This window comes from Hylobates moloch, unplaced genomic scaffold (genome assembly GCF_009828535.3).
Source record: "Hylobates moloch isolate HMO894 unplaced genomic scaffold, HMol_V3 SCAFFOLD_9, whole genome shotgun sequence".
In the NCBI taxonomy this organism is placed as follows: domain Eukaryota; kingdom Metazoa; phylum Chordata; class Mammalia; order Primates; family Hylobatidae; genus Hylobates; species Hylobates moloch.
In genome coordinates, this window is record NW_026652284.1 from 80603803 (window position 1) to 80621986 (window position 18184).

The following is an 18184-nucleotide window of genomic DNA, read 5'->3' on the forward strand; positions in this document are numbered from 1 at the left end:
AGCCCAGCCAACATTTGCCTTTTTAAAAAGAGGTAATATATACTACTGTAACTTAAGAGTTTGTATTTAAAATGCAAACTACCTAAAAATAAGGTATGTCTAATTTATCTTTTAATTCATGTATCCTCCCCTACATTTAAAAAAAGCAAGGCTAATAAGCCTAAGTGAAAAATAGTGAATTAAAGAGAAACAGGGGAAGATAATTTTTCCTACTTATCTATATGGCTATTGATAAAAGACTTGGTGAGAACAAAGTAAGCAAGCATTAATACATAAAAGGACCCTAGCCGATTATCCCAGTCCCAGTTCACATATACCTGGATGTCCTGACTCCACCTGTTTCCCAGGACTCAGCCAAAGTCCCATCTCCTAATATCTGGCTGTTGTTACCCACAGAGGTAAGATCTAGGCTTAAGTACTGCCTTTGCTTCAATGTCTACTGAAGCAGCTTGACAACGACAGTGAAAAAATTGGCAGAATGTTATTCCTTAGACTTAGAAATCTACCACCAAATTTCTTTTTTCTTTTTTTTTTTTTTGAGACAGGGTCTCACTGCCAGTCAGGTTGGAGTTCAGTGGTGTGATCTCGGCTGACTGCAACCTCCAACTCCCAGGCTCAAGTCACCCTCCTACCTCAGCCTCCTGACCAGCTGGGACTACAGGTGCATGCCACCAAATCCGGCTAATTTTTTATATTTTTTTTAGTAGAGATGGGGTTTCGCCATGTTGCCCAGGCTGGTCTCGAACTCCTGAGCTCAGGCAATCCACCTGCTTTGGCTTCCCAACGTGCTGGGATTACAGGCGTGAGCCATTGCACCTGACCCCAAATTTCATTTTTAACATTACTATTTTGAACCTCGACATAGTAGGGTTATATATAATCATCATGCTTTATGTTCAAAATTCTCACGTAATTAATAATTTATAGTTACCAGAAGGCAGAACCAAACCAAACCAAAACACACACCTGTTAAAACAGTTTACCATGGCACTTCCTGACAGACTCCCCGTTATACTGGCTCCAGCTAGTGCCATGGTGCTGGCCGTTTCACTCAGGTTGTCTCGGATGGCTCCTATTCGATCCATGTGGCTTCCACTTGCACTCAAACTGCCAGTCAGCCCACCAACACTGCCCTCCCCTATGCTCGGGTTGTGTCTTGCTTCTGCTACTGATGTTGTGTCTAAATGCAAATATTCCAAAGAAACTAAGTAAGTACAATTATCAATTTTCTCCTTCTTAAATTCCTCCATGATTTCAGAGAGGACGTTATATAAGGTATAAAATATACGCAGACATGGAAAAATATTTTTTTCAGGCTAGTCCACTAGAGGCAGTGGGAATAGAGCCGACAATTTTAAATGGTCACTAGTTTCTTTTTTCAAAAACCCAGATTTAGGAATTCTATAAAGAATATGATTGTTAAAAAATATAGCTGACTTTAGAGGAAAATTATGTGACAGTTTTCATTAAGGGTGTCATTTAAAGAGCTTATTATTCTCTAGGTCAGTAAGAATAGGCTAAAAGTTGATTTCTAGATACATGCCACAGTTCTGTCTACAAGCTATTATTAAGATCTGATAACACTATGTTCCAATTTTACAGTACCTCTCATACATTTTGTATTAAAGGAGTCATTTATTTGCACCAATATTTGAGTTCCTATTATATACCCAATCACATAGTGATAAATGCTATGAGGAAAAATACAAGAGAGTAAAGGGGGAGGAGAGTGATGAGAAGTGCATGTACATACATGTCTGTGAGCCATTTTATATGATGTGATGACAGAAGGCCTCTTTGATAAGGTAATACTTGTAGAGACAAATGAAGTAAAACAGTGAGTCATGAAATTTTCTAGGGAAAGAGTATTCCAGGCAGAAAACTGCCAGTTTAAAAGCCTAGAAGTAGAAGCATGCTTGGCACCCTCAAAAATCAAGCGAGAGTGGTATAAAATAGGAGGGTGACAAGAGATGAACTCAGAGACATAGTTGGGGCAGATCATGTGGGACCTTTTGGGCTATGACAGGACTTTGGATTTCCTTCCCCAGTACAGTTAGAAGCCACTGGGGAACTTTTGAGCATAAGAAAGTCATAATCTGACAGGGTTTAGACATGTGACTTATGGCTGCACTACGGACTAGTGAATAGAAGCTGAGAAGTTGATACAGCAGTTAAGAGGCTATTACAATAGCCCAGGAAAGAGGATAGTAGCTTGGACTAAGGGAAGGACAATGAAGAGAATAAGAAGTGGTTGGATTATGGCTAAATATTGAAGGAAGCAGCAGAATTTGCTGACAGATCAATCAGATGTAGGACAAGAGGGAAAAGAGGGAGGCATTGTAAGTGAAGGTTTTTGGCCCAAGCAACAGGAGGAATGGAGAAGCTACTTATTGAGTTAAGGAGGGTGGAGGGAAGAAGAGATTTTAGAGCAAAGAATTTGGCTGTAGACAAGTAAGCTTGAAATTCTTGTTAGACACTCAAGTGCAGATTAAAGAGGAAAGTTAGACATGCAAGTTTGAAGTTCAGGGGAGAGGTCAGTCTATGTATTATTTAATAGATGAGATTAGGGCAAAACTGTACATACACAAGAGAAGAATACTGAGAACTGAGCTCCAGGGTACAAACATTTAGAGGTCAGAAGAGGAAAATGAACCAGCAAAGATTAATGAGACGGACTGGCCAGGAAATATGGTAAGAAGTGGTTTCCCATAACCAAAGTGAAGTATTTCAAGAAGGCTAGAGTCTCTACCATGTCAGATATACTGTTATATTAAGATGAGGACCAAGAACTGACCACTGTATTAGGTTACATGGAGGCCACTGGTGACTCTGCTTCAGTGAATAGTAGAAATAAAATTCTGGAGTGGTAGGGACAAAAATCTGATTGAGGCCAGTTCAAGAGAAAATAAGAGGTAAGAAAGTAGGCATTATCTTCACACATCTGCCTAATTATCTCCTTATGACAAATTTCTAAAACAAAAATTGCTAGAATATAGAACATGCACTTTTTAAAAAAGGTTTATTGACATACTCCTATAGGCAGTCTATGAAGGCTTTTTTATTCTTCTTAATCTTTGCTCGTTACTGTTCTAATTCACATTTCTTTGAATAACATTGAGGTGAAGTTATTTTTGACTTATTGGTCATCCGTAATTCTTTTATTAACTGTATTCCTCTTCAGATCCTTTACTTAGTTATTTGTAATGTTTCATGCAAAATTTAAGATGAAAAGTTTATGATTTCTAAGACATTATATTCCAATTAGAGGTCAGGTACCCAGAATTATCCCCACCTCTTTCATCCATACACTCCTCCTTGGCAGTTTATTCACTGATGTACCTCTGAATGAATACTATTAGGCCTAGTAAAAGGATGGCAATGGAAATTCTGACTTGCATGTTATCTCTGGCCTCCCCACTACTTACACTGTTAATAAGCACATTTTCTTCCTTTGCTGAAAGGACTTACCTACAGCTGTGTTAGTTCCACCAACATTTATATCATTTTCATCATCAAATTCAATCCTAACTCCTTTTCCATTGCCTGCTGAGACTCCACAACCTCCACTTCGACAAAGAGAAATTGGAACAACGCCATAGACATAAGCTAACATAATAGGAACACCAATACCTAAAGAGAAATTAAATCAGTCATTACAAACAACAACAACAAAATAACTCACAGAAACATGAGTTTTAGAAAGTCTTTTCAAGACAGTCATACAGAGAAAAGTGCCAGAGTTCTGAAGAGTTGGCTGGAACATTTGCCAAAAGTAGATTTACCCAGTTGTTAAGCAAATTCAAGGTTCCCAGCCTTTCAGGTAATGCACATAAGGGGAAAAAGAGAGAGATGTAAACTTTTTTCTTTTGACGTGCCAGGCCTCTGAACTGTACTTGGGGTGGAGTGGGGTGGAAGGGTATCAGCCACTAACAATTTACCAACTACTTTAAGGCTAGGCTCTTGAATCTGTAATACTTTCAACCAAGACTTATTGTAGGCTCAATTTAAATTGTCCTCAAATTAAAAAAACAATTAAAAAAAAATCCTTTCACAAAACTTTAACTCCATAAAGTTATAGGTAATTAGTACTTTTCAGCATTTTCTTACCTACAGTCACTGCAGCTACTACTGGAGACACGATTACAGACAATGTTACACCACCTGCTATGGCCAAATTCCGTTTGTGCTTTGAAACATCCTTGCCTTCATAGCGATTGTGAATCTTGAATTAATAAAAATAGGGGTAGGGGATTCAAGAGAAAATACATTACAATTTAACTTAGTTGAAAAAGATCTATACTTGCTAAAGTGATTTTTCATAAAAGTTCGTAGCTGAGTATCTTAGTTCAAGGTAAACCTACTAGTGTCCTTAAACTATTAGTATATTCTCACAAATAATTTGCTCCTTATTAATAATTTGCTTAAGACAGTGATTTCATGAATTTTACTTTGTGCTTAATTTTAAAAGTTTTGAGTAAAAGTCATCTTTATAATTTTAATCAAAAGTAGATAATTTTGTATTGAGCAAAGAGGAAGAAATTAAGATTATTATTTTCAACACAGTTATGAGTTACATGGTTCACCAACAGGATACTTCTAGCATTCTAGAGGTTTCTTTCTAACGAAGATTCTCTACATGGTAAAAATTGGCTTCTAGGGAAGGTTTCTTTTTAAAAATTGACCTTAAAAAGCAGTTCTAATAAACAAGTATGAATAAACAGTATTTTTTTTCTCAGATCCTTTTTATGAAGACAAATATTGACAAATGACTCAAATTCCAGAGCTCTCATTTACAGCTCAAAGTAAATGGCAGAGAAAGAAAAAAGATGATAAATAATGGCTACCAGAGGACAGGATTGAATTCACTCAGCAATCTCTGTATAGGACAGGTGTTAGTAAGTAGAATTTGGTATCATCATAGAAGCGGTGATTAAAAAGTGGCTTGTGAAATGATATGAACTTTGAGATCTTTATTTTCATGGTTTGCAAGGGCTAATACAGCACATTTTCCCCCTCTGTTCCAAGACAAATTCAAAACAGCCTCAAAAGTATGGGGACTCTCTAAAATAAAATGACTTATAAACAATATTACAGATGGGACTTATAAAATAATCTATTATTACATGGTATAATAATACCTTTGGCCTTTGGAAGGCTGTAAAGTACGATGAGTGTTGTGGAAAACAGTGGAAAGGTTGGGGTGGGAGGTGGGTGACACATGTATGGGACAAGAAACCTTTCTATTTCCTAGTCAGAATCCCATTTCCCAGCATTGACTAGAGGTTCCTTGTCAATGAGCCTCCTCACTTCCCTACACGGTCCATGAAGGCAGAGATGGTAGACCTTCCCAAGGTACCTTTCATTATCCTTCAGCACTGCAGCTAATTCCTGCTCCTCCCCACTCCCATTCCTGGGAAACTTAGCACTGAAGAAGAGAAAAGGCACAACTGATGGAGCAGACTTGCAAAGGCAGGCTGCCAAGAGAAAGGAGTCTTCTAGAAAATTTTCAGCCTCAAGCACCAATGTTCGATTAGTGATCACATCATCCCACTATTTCTGGTTCGCTTAATTTTTCTGTTTACTATTTTTTGCCACATTCTCTACTTTTTATTGTTAAGTGAAGGCTCAGCTTTTGGGTACTTTATTGACTTAGTAGGTTTTCCTGGGCTGGTTGGGATCCCAAAGCACCACAGAATATTATTTCAATGGAAAACTAATTCATTCATTTACAACCCTTTGGGTACATGTTTGAAAAAAGGAGATCTGTATCTGTACCCTATGACCTGAACAATGAGGTAATCTCTTCTCTATAAATTATTTATAGGTACATATGGTACAACAGTCTCTCTTTCCCTTCTATTTCTAAGTATCTGAATAGTTTTGTTTTCAGCAAAGCCTTGCTTTGAATAACTACATGAAAAATTACAATCAGCTACTATATTTTGAAGTTTTTTTTCTCTCTCTCTTTTTTGGAAATAGGGTCTCTCTGTGTCACTCAGACTAGAGTGCAGTGGCACGATCACAGCTCACTGCAGCCTCAACCTCACGGGCTCAATCAATCCTCCCACCCCAGCTTTCTTAATAGCGGGGGCTACAGGCATGCACCACCACTCCCAGCTGATTATTTAATTTTTTGTAGAGACAAGGTGTCACACTGTGTTGCCCAGGCTGGTCTCAAACTCCTGGATTAATGCAATCCTCCCTCCTCACCCTCACCAAGTGTTAGGATTACAGGCGTGAGCCACCACACATGGCCCAACATTTTTTAAAGTCCAGGTTTACTCACTTAAAACCTTCAGAAATAAATATGTGGCTTATAAATATGTTTGTCATCAGTCCCAAAACTAACTTTTGTATATATTATCTTTCTGATTATAAAATGTATGTTGAATATAAAAAATTCAGTTGTTTTACAGAAGAGGATCAACCTTATTCCCAGTCGGGTCCCAGAAGTAGAAACAGAAATAAAGGAAACAAAAGGAAACAGATCTGACTCAACATAAGAATTTTGTAACAATTAGTAGCCATTTTACAACAGAATGGATTGCTTCACGAGTTGGTGGTTTCCCCATGACTAAGTTCCCAAATAGCTAATGAAACTTAATCAGGGAACTTACATTAAGAATTCATGCATCTGAGTTCAAATCTCAGCTCTGCTTCTTTGTGTGTAACTGAAGATATATTACATAAACTTTCCTAAATCTCAATATTTTAACACACAGAGACCGAAATATCGAGGTTGCTGCAGGGTTAAAATGAGTAAAAGTACATACAACACCTATGATACCACAGTATGACAACCTTTAGATCCTTTTTTTATTTTAGAGATAGGATCTTGCTCTATCACCCAGGCTGCAGTGAAGTGGCACAATCACAGCTCACTGCAGCCTCCACTTTCCCATCTCAAGCAATCCTCCCACTTCAGCCCCCCAAGTAGCTGGGACTACAGGTGCATACTACCATGCCCAGATAATTTTTAAATTTTTTGGAGAGATAGGGTCTCACTATGTTGTCCAGGATGGTCTTGAACTCCCAGCCTCAAGTGATCCTTCTGCCTCAGCCTCCCACAGTGCTACGATGACAGGAGTGAGCCACCATGCCCAGCTCGTTAGTTCTTCTTTTTTTTTGAGATGGAGTTTTGCTCTTGTTGCCTAGGGTGGAGTGCAATGGTGCAATCTCAGCTCACTGCAACCTCCACCTTCCAGGTTCAAGTGATTCTCCTGCTTCGGCCTCCCGAGTCTGGGATTAGAGGCACCTGCCACCATGCCTGGCTAATTTTTTTTGTATTTGTAGTAGAGATGGTGTTTCACCATGTTGGCCAGGCTGGTCTCGAACTCCTGACCTCAGGTGATCCACCAGCCTCAGCCTCCCAAAGTGCTAAGATTACAGGAGTGAAGCACCACACCCGGCCTGTTAGTTCCCTTTTTAAAAATTGCTATGCTTTGTTCTGCTTGGGTACAAGGTTGGGATTAGATAATTTCTTTTTATTTTTTAAAAAAAGTTTTAATTTTTTTGATCTTCTTGGATACCAAAGAAAACTTCTTGTTTTTTTCTTTTAGCTATATCCTACTGAAAGTTACTTCTCAATCCAGAGATTCTATTAATTTAGGCAACAACAGACTTCTTAGGACCTCATAAATTATCCCATCAACCCTTAACAAAAGAACTATCTGCTTAGCTAATGAAATATAATTCATCAATTAGAGGCCAGTGGTAGTCACTGGTGTTTGGACTTTCACAAGATTGTTATAATTTGCAAAATAGTGTATTTATTAAGAGCAGTAATCCAAAAAAAAGCTTTGAACTGCAGCAGAAATAATTCAAGAACTGGCTAATTATTCTTTGCCTGAGGGCATGTGTTATTTAGCTATTAACTTTCATTAAAAAGATCTCATAGACCTGACCTTACAAGGATATACCTATGAGAAAAATCTCAGGTGTGTATCCTTCAATATTTTATACTCAAAGTTTTATAATACAAACACACTAAAATTTTCAGATTTAGAACATTTTAAAGCAAGTCTGCTTTATACGTATTTATATAAGCTTGCCAAACACTAAAAATTTACGAAAAAAGAGTATATTGAAGAAACTAAAGATACCTTTTGTCTAAAAAAAAAAAAAAAACCTAAAAATCATCAATACTAAAAGAATACACCTAAAGATTTAGAATAAGATAATGGACTAAACAAGAAGTATGCATTTTACCTTGCGGCCCACATACACAGGAATGCCAATAATCATTGCAGGAATAGCAATGCCAGCTATTAAAGCGATTCCAACAGGAGCACCAACCAGTGTTCCCAGCTGCCACAATATTTTCTTCTTTCGGCTCCAGGGTTTCTTCCCCCAAAAAGTACATCCTGATGGACTAACGGAAAAAATTATAATGTAAATAACTGCTGCAAAACACCACAATAACAAATTAGTGCAATATATTAAAGCAATGACTTTTTTTAAAAACTTCTCATACTTAGTTTTTTTCTCCTTTAAATTCTGAGTTCATTAAACTAAGGTAAGAACCACTATAAATTATATTAACAAGATTTTTGCAATCTACTCATCTGACAAAGGGCTAATATCCAGAATCTACAATGAACTCAAACAAATTTACAAGAAAATAATAAACAACCCCATCAAAAAGTGGGCAAAGGATATAAACAGACACTTCTCAAAAGAAGACATTTATGCAGCCAAAAAACACATGCAAAAATGCTCATCATCACTGGCCATCAGAGAAATGCAAATCAAAACCACAATGAGATACCATCTCACACCAGTTAGAATGGCCATCATTAAAGTCAGGAAACAACAGGTGCTGGAGAGGATGTGGAGAAATAGGAACACTTTTACACTGTTGGTGGGACTGTAAACTAGTTCAACCATTGTGGAAGTCAGTGTGGCGATTCCTCAGGGATCTCGAACTAGAAATACCATTTGACCCAGCCATCCCATTACTGGGTATATACCCAAAGGACTATAAATCATGCTGCTATAAAGACACATGCACACGTATGTTTATTGCAGCACTATTCACAATAGCAAAGAGTTGGAACCAACCCAAATGTCCAACAACGACAGACTGGATTAAGAAAATGTGGCACATATACACCATGGAATACTATGCAGCCATAAAAAATGATGAGTTCGTGTCCTTTGTAGGGACATGGATGAAACTGGAAAACATCATTCTCAGTAAACTATCGCAAGGACAAAAAACCAAACACCGCATGTTCTCACTCATAGGTGGGAATTGAACAATAAGAACTCATGGACACAGGAAGGGGAACATCACACTCCGGGGACTGTTGTGGGGTTGGGGGAGGGGGGAGGGACAGCATTAGGAGATACACCTAATGCTAAATGATGAGTTAATGGGTGCAGGAAATCAACATGGCACATGGATACATATGTAACAAACCTGCACATTGTGCACATGTACCCTAAAACCCTAAAGTATAATAATAAAAAAAAAAAACAAAAAGGAAAAAAAAAAAGATATTGATATATCTTATTTTATATTATATTTTATTATTTATTATATTTTATAATTTATATTATATTATAATTTATATTACATTATAATTTATATTATATCATATTAACAAGATACTGATAACTGAGATTCAGGTTAAAAATTTATCCCCAGTCCTCCATTACCCTCATACCCTTAAGTCAGTTTAATAGTAAATTAATGCAAAACATGCATATTTTTAGGCATCAATTATCTGATTATATCACAAACTCACTCTGTAGCCTAAATGATAAAATTTATGTATGGGAAAATTCAATGAAGTATAAGGTAAGAACCACTGTAAATTATATTAACAAGATACTGATAACTGAGATTCAGGTTAAAAATTTATCCCTAGTCCTCCATTATCCTCAAACCCTTAAGTCAGTTTTTTAATAGTAAATTAATGCAAAACATGCATATTTTTAGGCATCAATTATCTGATTATATCATAAACTCACTCTGTAGCCTAAACGATAAAATTTATGGGAAAATTAAATGAAAGTATTTATGGTCTGGCATGATTACACAGGGCATTACATACTTACTAGCATTCCAGTTTAACAAAAACAAAAAAAGGAAATATCCATTTCCGATTTTGACTAGTTATTAATTCCAAATGACTAGCATAACTTGGTTTCTTTTAAATTTATTTAACTAGAATAAAACCAATCCCTTTAAGTATCTTATAAAACCCAAATTTAAAACAAGTTATTTTGTCTTACAATATAAAATTACATTTACATATAAATAGCTCCTTCTATAAGCTTACCTTAGGTAATGTAAATCTGAGATTTCTTTCATGCACAACCAACAAAACTCACAACCACAAACAGCACATGTCATGTGATTGCAGCTCCCATCATTCATCTTTATTATATAAGCAGCACATCGTGGACATGGCTTTATATCATCAGCTATTGGGAACATAGAGAAATCTATTAAGTACATAAAACTGGTCTAAAAATAACTTCTGGCAGTTTACCAATTGTAGCACTGCCAAAAAATCTTAAGATGTAGATAGTTTGTTAACTCATAGCTTCAGCCTGCTGTTTTTAGTATATAAAGCATTTTCTCTTCCCTTCTAAGAAAACATACTTTACATTAAAATATCAAGTTATAAACATTTTTTAAACATAGTAAAACAATGAGAACAAAGAATAACAAAAGAATAAAAAGAGAAAGGAGAATCAAGGACAGCTCTAGGCAAATTGTGAACTACGTAAAGTTTGTCTTTGTCCTGGTCCCATAGAAGTCTTCTGAGTGGTAGTTCCTGGTTCTAGAACTTTTCTAACCATCTTCCTTTAATTCAAATGTACACGTTCTGTATACTATTCCTTTAGTGAATGAACACTAACAGGAGGTGACAATTTGATATTAATCTGAGGTGCTATATCCAAAGCACTATGAATTTATTTCTTCTAATTACATCAATTATAAGCACTATAAAAATAGCAAAACAGGTATCTTTAGAAAAGCAGCCTTTTCCCAGTATTTTACTTCACACACAAGAGAGACAGACCTTGCAAGGAATCAGTACCCAAAATACAAGGAAGGAAGGAAGAGATTAAGGATGGGTCATATGGCTATGAACGTTATAAACCATGGAAAACAGTTTCAGAATAAAAGCAATCATTGTTAGTTATGCTCATGACTTTTAAATTAGTTGTGTTTATCCTTTTTATTCATTTATTCACCCATTTACTCAACTGTTGTTGGTATATGCTCCTTGTATAATAATATGGTTACAATGCACAATGGTGTCAAGTTAAAATCAAGTATAACATAACTTCAGGAAAATTATACAACTACTTTGCATGTTGGCATCTGTTTAAATAGTAACTTGTAATTAGTATTAGCCAGCTATATTTTCCAACTACTCACAGTTTAGAAAAGATATTTATAGTGCTAACCACTGAATTTAAGTATTTGTTCCAATGTCTTACATTATAAGCATTAAGCTATATTCCATTCTTTCGACAAGTTTCATGGTCAAACTTTGCCTGTGCTTTATCAGTTAATTCAGGTTTCCTTAGTGCTTCTTCTAGGACCAAAGACGCTTTTTTTTTTTTTTTAACTTAAGATCTGGTCAATGCTCACAATTCGTATTTATTTTAATGATTCAAGCAATTTTGAGCAAACTGATACTCTAAGCAGCCAGACCAGGACAATTGATAATTACTAGAATATAAAAATTAAAAATATCCATGTCATGATTTAAATGATCAAAGAACATAAAGTCTGCATTTAACAATTTTAAACATTGCGGTATGACTAAAAAAAGCTGGCTTTTATGCCTGATACAACACATAGTATAGAAAATTAAGGAAATGCTAATCCTATCTGCTTAAGCAGCATGTTAATTGATAAACTTTCTCATTCCAGAGTATGCTCAAGTAGTAGGTATCTTAATAAGATGGGGGAGTGAAAAGACTCAAGCTTTGGTACTGATGCATGCAATCTTTGGAACAAACTGAAAGGTAACATCCCCATTTATTCTTATGGTTCTAAAACACAAAACAGCCTTTTAATATGCTAAAATTACACGTGAAAGAATTAATACCACAAGCAATGTATTTTTGATAGGTCTCTATATACTTGTAGCCACATCTTTCACTCTCTGTATACTTACTTATCTATGAAAGGCTGTTTAGTTTGCTTTGTGTCTTTCCTCAAAGCAACAAATTAGGAAAAACTTACTGTGCACGTTATAGGATGATATATTTCTCTCCAAATACCCTCATAATGCAAAAATCCTCAATGAAATTGTTTATGGTTAGTTGATCCCCCATTCCCCAAGAATCAATTAAGCCACAGTTCCCCAATATGAAAAAGCTTCCCATTTCTATTTACAGTGTTTGGCTAAGTTTTCATCTTCTTTATCTTTTTGTTTACTGCTAAAATATGGGCCATTGTCATATTAAGAAAAAACAACAGGTTACAAAACACCATGTCCTCAAATGTTAACAATGATACTCTCTTAGGGTGGTAGTGGTAAGGGGACAGAGGCAGGAGTGGGGAGCCAATTAAATATTTTATTTTTATAAAATGGGAAAACTACAGTAACAAAAATGAAAAATATGTGGTTCATTTAAAATTTAACTCCAAGTGCATAAACCTCCTAGTAGCTATAAGAAAGAGCCTCAAGTGGATGCAGTACTGTCACAATTTAAAGACAAATATAAACATTATACTATAAATATTATATTATTTTATAAACACAAATATTAATGTACTTTATGTAACTAAGCACACATTTATCTTCAGTGACTGGGGAAAAAAACAACTAATTATTATACCAATTAATATTAAAAGTAAAACTAGTTTTTCAGACTATCATGATACAGAAAACAATACCAAAGTATCTGGAATAATAGTAATAAAACCATTTAGATGGTAGCCTCCTTTTTAACTTTCTACAAGTCTGTGAGAAGCCAAGTTCACTACATTTTTTTTTTTTTTTTTAATTAATAGGGTCTTGTTCTGTCACTCAGGCTAGCATGCAGTGGCACAATCTCAGCTCACTGCAACCTCCACTTCCTGGGGTCAAGCAATCCTCCACTTCAACCTCCCAAGTAGCTGGCGCACACCACTAGAGGCGCACACCACCACGCCTGGCTATTTTTGTATTTTTAGTAGAGACGGGATTTCACCATGTTGCCCAGGCTGTTGAAGTTTTAGAACTTCTGAGCTCAAGTAATCCACCCGCTTCGGCCTCCCAAAGTGCTGGGATTATAGGCATGAGCCACCGTGCCCGGCCCTCACTGCACTTCTAATTCTTCCTCTTGTTTTTGGAAACAGGGTCTCACTCTGTCACCCAGGCTGGAGTGCAGTGGCATAATCATATTTCATTGCAGCTTTGACTTCCTAGGCTCAAACGATCCTCCCACCTCAGCCTCCTGGCTTGCTGGGACCAGAGATGCCCATCACCACGCCCGGCTAATTTTTTAAATTTTTTGTAGAGAAGGAGCCTCGCCACATTGCCTAGGCTGGTCTCGAACTCCTGGGCTCAAGCGATCCTCCCGCCTTGGCCTCCCAAAGCGTTGGGATTACAGGTGTGAGCCATTGTGCCCAGCCAAGATTTTTAAACAAACATGGAACAAATTCCAAATGAAGTTTTTTTTTAAACAATCACCTTGAGACTATTTATTCCAACAATGTTATTGTTTGGCTCAAAACATTTGGTAAGGTTTTCTTTCATAATTACCCTCAAAGCTCCTTTATATAAAAGAAAAATTGCTCATGATCATATAGTCACATCTTACTTTGCATCTATACCAAACCAATAATCCAACCTGGTATGATACTCTAGCTGCTAGACTTAGCTCTAAAAGAACTTTTAGTCATTCTCAGAAATCAAACTGATATTAAACTGACATATCCTAAAAGTTATGCCAATGAGGTATTCCAGGGAAGCACTGCTGAAATAAACACAAAAACTCCCATGGTGACTACGTTGAGGAAGACCAATATTCATTTGGATAACTAAATCATGATGTTTATTTTAAAAAATAATAAAAGCCATTTCTGTCATTTTGTAATTTAATGATAGCCCAGACACACTTAAATCTCTAGAAATAACTGTGGTTTCTCTAAGGCCCCCTACCTCATATAGCAAAAGCACTTACTATGAGCCAGGAAATATTTCAACTATATGGATATAAGCATTATTAGTATCTTTATTTTATTATTATTATTATTATTATTATCATTATTATTTTTTGAGACAGAGCCTCACTCTGTCATCCAGGCTGGAGGGCAGTGGCACAATCTCGGCTCACTGCAACCTCTGCCTCCTGGGTTCAAGTGATTCTCCTGCCTCAGTCTCCCGAGTAGCTGGGGATTGCAGGCGCCCGCCACCACGCCCAGCTAATTTTTGTATTTTCTTAGTGGGGACAGGGTTTCACCATGTTGTCCAGGCTGGTCTTGAACTCCTGATCTCAAGTGATCCGCCTGCCTCAGACTCCCAGAGTGCTGGGATTACAGGCATGAGCCACCGTGACTGGCCAGTATCTTTATTTTAAAGATGAGACAAGTAACTTGCTCAGGATTGCACACGGAGTAAGTACAGAATGTGGGATTTGAATTCAGGCAGTCTGATTTCAGAGTCATTCTCTCTTGCTCTGTATGACTATGTGTTCTGTGACCAATAAATACACACCCCCCACTTGGAGGAGAGGAATATCATTTCCAAGTGAACTACCCAATGGCTACTGCTGACTCTTCAAGGGAACTGTTTAGGTATATTTAGGTCCTCTCTGAATTGCTTCTGGACCCATACCTACAAATTAATACTACTACTACTGAGTTCTACAAATCTTTAGGAAAGAGAGCAAATCAATCAGCAAACAAGTATAAAAAAACATTTACGTTACAGAAGTATTAAATGTCGAACATTCTGTGTTAAAATTTCATGAGACTTTTTTCCTAGTAGCATAAAGTACATGATTATCTCAATACACTGCTGGCAGGAATATAAATTATTTTTAGTAGAGATGGGGTTTCACCATGTAGCCCAGGCTGTTCTTGAACTCCTGGCCTTAAGTGGTCGGCCCACCTCAGCCTCCCAAAGTGCTGGGATTACAGGAGTGAGCTACCACACCTGGACAGATACCTTTATAATCAACAGTTTCAGACCATCTTTGGCTATCAGTTATATAAATTATCACACTTCCTTTTTTCCTTTTTTCTTGGACAATATAATCTTTCTAATTTCAGAACCACTTTCTTCCATAGGAAAGAATGAGTGCTTCTGGGATAGAAATGTGCTTAAAAACACTTTCGGCAAGTGAAAGGAAAACAGGAATACTTAACTTTGAAAAGTTAAAATAACTAGTGTTTTGTGTCAAATATTTTATTAGAAAAAATTAGACATAAATACCTGCTGCTCCAGACTCTTGACTATAACTAATGGATGAAGAACGTATAGTTCTCAAACGTAAGCTCTGGGCTCTCTCTTGTCGAGCAGCATCACAGGTCTGGTTGGGGTGCCAAATCTGTTTACAGTGGTAGCAAAACTCTGTTCCACAGCCCTCTCGCCCACAAGTTAATTTTGGACAGCTGGCACATCCAAATGCTATCACAGCATATCTTGAAAGAACAAGAAAAATGATTTAAAATGTGACATAAAACAAGAGATACTCATTTCAAAAAGTATCCAACTAAAGATTATTCCTGGAAAACATTTTCTATTTATACATTAGCAAACAGTCATAAGCACAATCTCACCAATATAAAAATGGGAGAAAATGAAGTTTACAAATGAAGACATATAAATGGCGTAAAATATTTTAAAAGTTCAATTTTTAACTTTCAGGGGTTTTTTTTAGATTCAGGGTTTTTTTTTTAAGATTCAGGGGGTACATGTGCAAGTTTGTTACATAGGTCTATTGCATGATGCTGAGGTTTGGGCTTCTAATGATTCTGTCGCCCAAATAGTGAACACAGTACCTGACAGGTAGTTTTTCAACTCTTGCCCCTCTCCCTCAACTTTTAAGTGGGATACCAAACTGCATTTAGCCTAATCCCAATTTTATAAAAAACCATATTAAATTAGTACAGTATTGTATGCACACAAAAAAAGACTAGAAGGAAAAACACCAAAAATCTTAATAATGGTTTTCTTGGTATTGGGTTTTAATTTTCTTGTTTATATGTTTATACATTTCTGATTTTCTACAATTACTTGTTAAAGTGGAAAAAGTTAAAAGAAAAAAAGACTGCCTGTTTAAAAATGTAATGACTATAGGTAAGTTTTAACTGCCAGGTAATGGCATACTGTGCCAATTTATAAATTTTGTGATAATCTTGTATGTATGCGGAAGTCACACATTTTTCTTCCTAAGATGCATGGCAAAAGTGGTTTTTGGTGCCAATCTCCTGCTAAAAAATAAAAAAAAAACTTTTTTTTTCTTCGGATTAAAGACTGAGAACTGTAGATTCATGACTAGCATGAATACCTTTTTCCGAGTTAATATTTCTGACACTTTAAAAACTTATGACTTAACTTCTAGGCATTCTTTGGCATTTATCCCAAACAAATGAATATTTGTACTCACACAAATACTTGTACACTAATGTTCAAAGCAGCCTTATTCATAATAACCAAAACTGGAATGAGCCCAGATGACCTTCAAAAGGTAAATGGTTAAATAAGCTATAGTGCATACACACTACCATCAATAAAGAAAGTATTGATACAAGTAACACCTTAGGTGACTCTTCAGAGAATTACACCAAGTGAAAAAAGTCAATCTCAAAATGTTACATACTGTATGATTCCATTTATATAATATTTTTGAAATGTCAAATAGATTAGTGGTTGCCAAGGATTAGGAATGGGGACTGGGGAGAGGAAAGAGTGGGGGGAAGTACATGTGATTATAACACAGCAACACAGGCCAGGCGTGGTGGCTCACACCTGTAATCCCAGCACTTTCTGGGGCCGAGGTAGGCAGATCACTTGAGGTCAGGAGTTCAAGACCAGCCTGGTCAACATGGCAAAACCCCATCTCTACAAAAAATATTTAAAAAATTAGCTGGGAGTGGTGGCACACACCTGTAATCCCAGCTACTTGGATGGCTGAGGCAGAATTGCTTGAACTTGGGAGGCAGATAGAGGCTGCAGTGAGCCAAGATCGCACCACTGCACCAAAAAAAAAAAAAAAAAAAGAAAGAAAAAAAAAGGAGTAAAATGAGGCATCTTTGTTGTGATGGAACTGTTCAGTATCCTGACTGTGGTGGTGGATACACAAACTTAAACATGATAAAATACATATAACTAAATACACTGCGCGGGAATAACTAGAAGTAAATCAGGAAATTTGAGTGAGATTGGTAGATTGTATCTATGCCAATATCCTGGTTCTGATATTGTTCTATAACTTGTGCAAAATGGCACCACTGAGACAGTGAGAAGGGTACATAGGATCTCTGAATTATTTCTTACAACTGCATGTGAATCTACCATTACCCCCACAAAACTTTCAATTTAAAAATTTCTAGAAGTTTCTAATTCCCTTTGAAAGCAGCAACAATCAAGTTTTATCAATGCATGTCTTTTGTAAATACTAAACATTTCCTTTTGCCTGGAAATTTAGGGGAGTTTTCAGAGCTGTCAATAAAATTTAAGTAATAATTGTAACTGAGATTGCAATTAAGTTTCAAGATACTCTATAAAATTGTGCAGGATTTTAAGAGTCAGGGAGTTCCCTCCATTTTTGGACTTGTTGGTCCCTTAGTACCACACTCTTTTTTTTTTTTTTTTTTTTTTGAGACAGAGTCTCGCTCTGTTGCCCAGGTTAGAGTGCTGCGGTGTGATCTCGGCTCACTGCAATCTCCACCTCCTGGGTTCAAGCTATTCTCCTGCCTCAGCCTACCGAGTAGCTGGGACTACAGGCGCCCACTACCATGCCCAGCTAACTTTTTTGCATTTTTAGGAGAAACGGGGTTTCACCGTGTTAGCCAGGATGGTCTCCATTTCCTGACCTTGTGATCTGCCTGCCTTGGCCTCCCAAGTACCACATACTCTTTAAACACATCTTAAATTCCATCTTATTTCTGATAGACCAATTATCTAGTTACCATTCTCTATCATAGATATGTTCAAACAGGACTGAATTAAAGGCAATTTATAACCAGCAATGGGTAATTTAACAAAGCTTCATTTCC

The 18184-nt window shown here is 36.6% G+C and overlaps 1 protein-coding gene across 12 annotated transcripts in view; it reads right to left on the reverse strand.

The window, feature by feature from the left end:
- RNF19A (ring finger protein 19A, RBR E3 ubiquitin protein ligase) overlaps positions 1–18184 on the reverse strand; it is a 95488-nt gene that overhangs the window by 44711 nt on the left and 32593 nt on the right. For all 12 annotated transcript variants that reach the window (XR_009215003.1, XR_009215004.1, XM_058444564.1 and 9 more), the window contains exons 3-8: positions 15396–15604; positions 10287–10431; positions 8209–8371; positions 4108–4222; positions 3469–3630; positions 967–1180 (exon numbers count right to left, since the gene is read on the reverse strand). Coding sequence is in view for 10 of the 12 variants with exons in the window: in XM_058444564.1 (XP_058300547.1) it covers positions 967–1180; positions 3469–3630; positions 4108–4222; positions 8209–8371; positions 10287–10431; positions 15396–15604 (1008 nt within the window). In the remaining 2 variants the exon portion in view is untranslated. The remainder of the gene's footprint in view (positions 1–966; positions 1181–3468; positions 3631–4107; positions 4223–8208; positions 8372–10286; positions 10432–15395; positions 15605–18184) is intronic.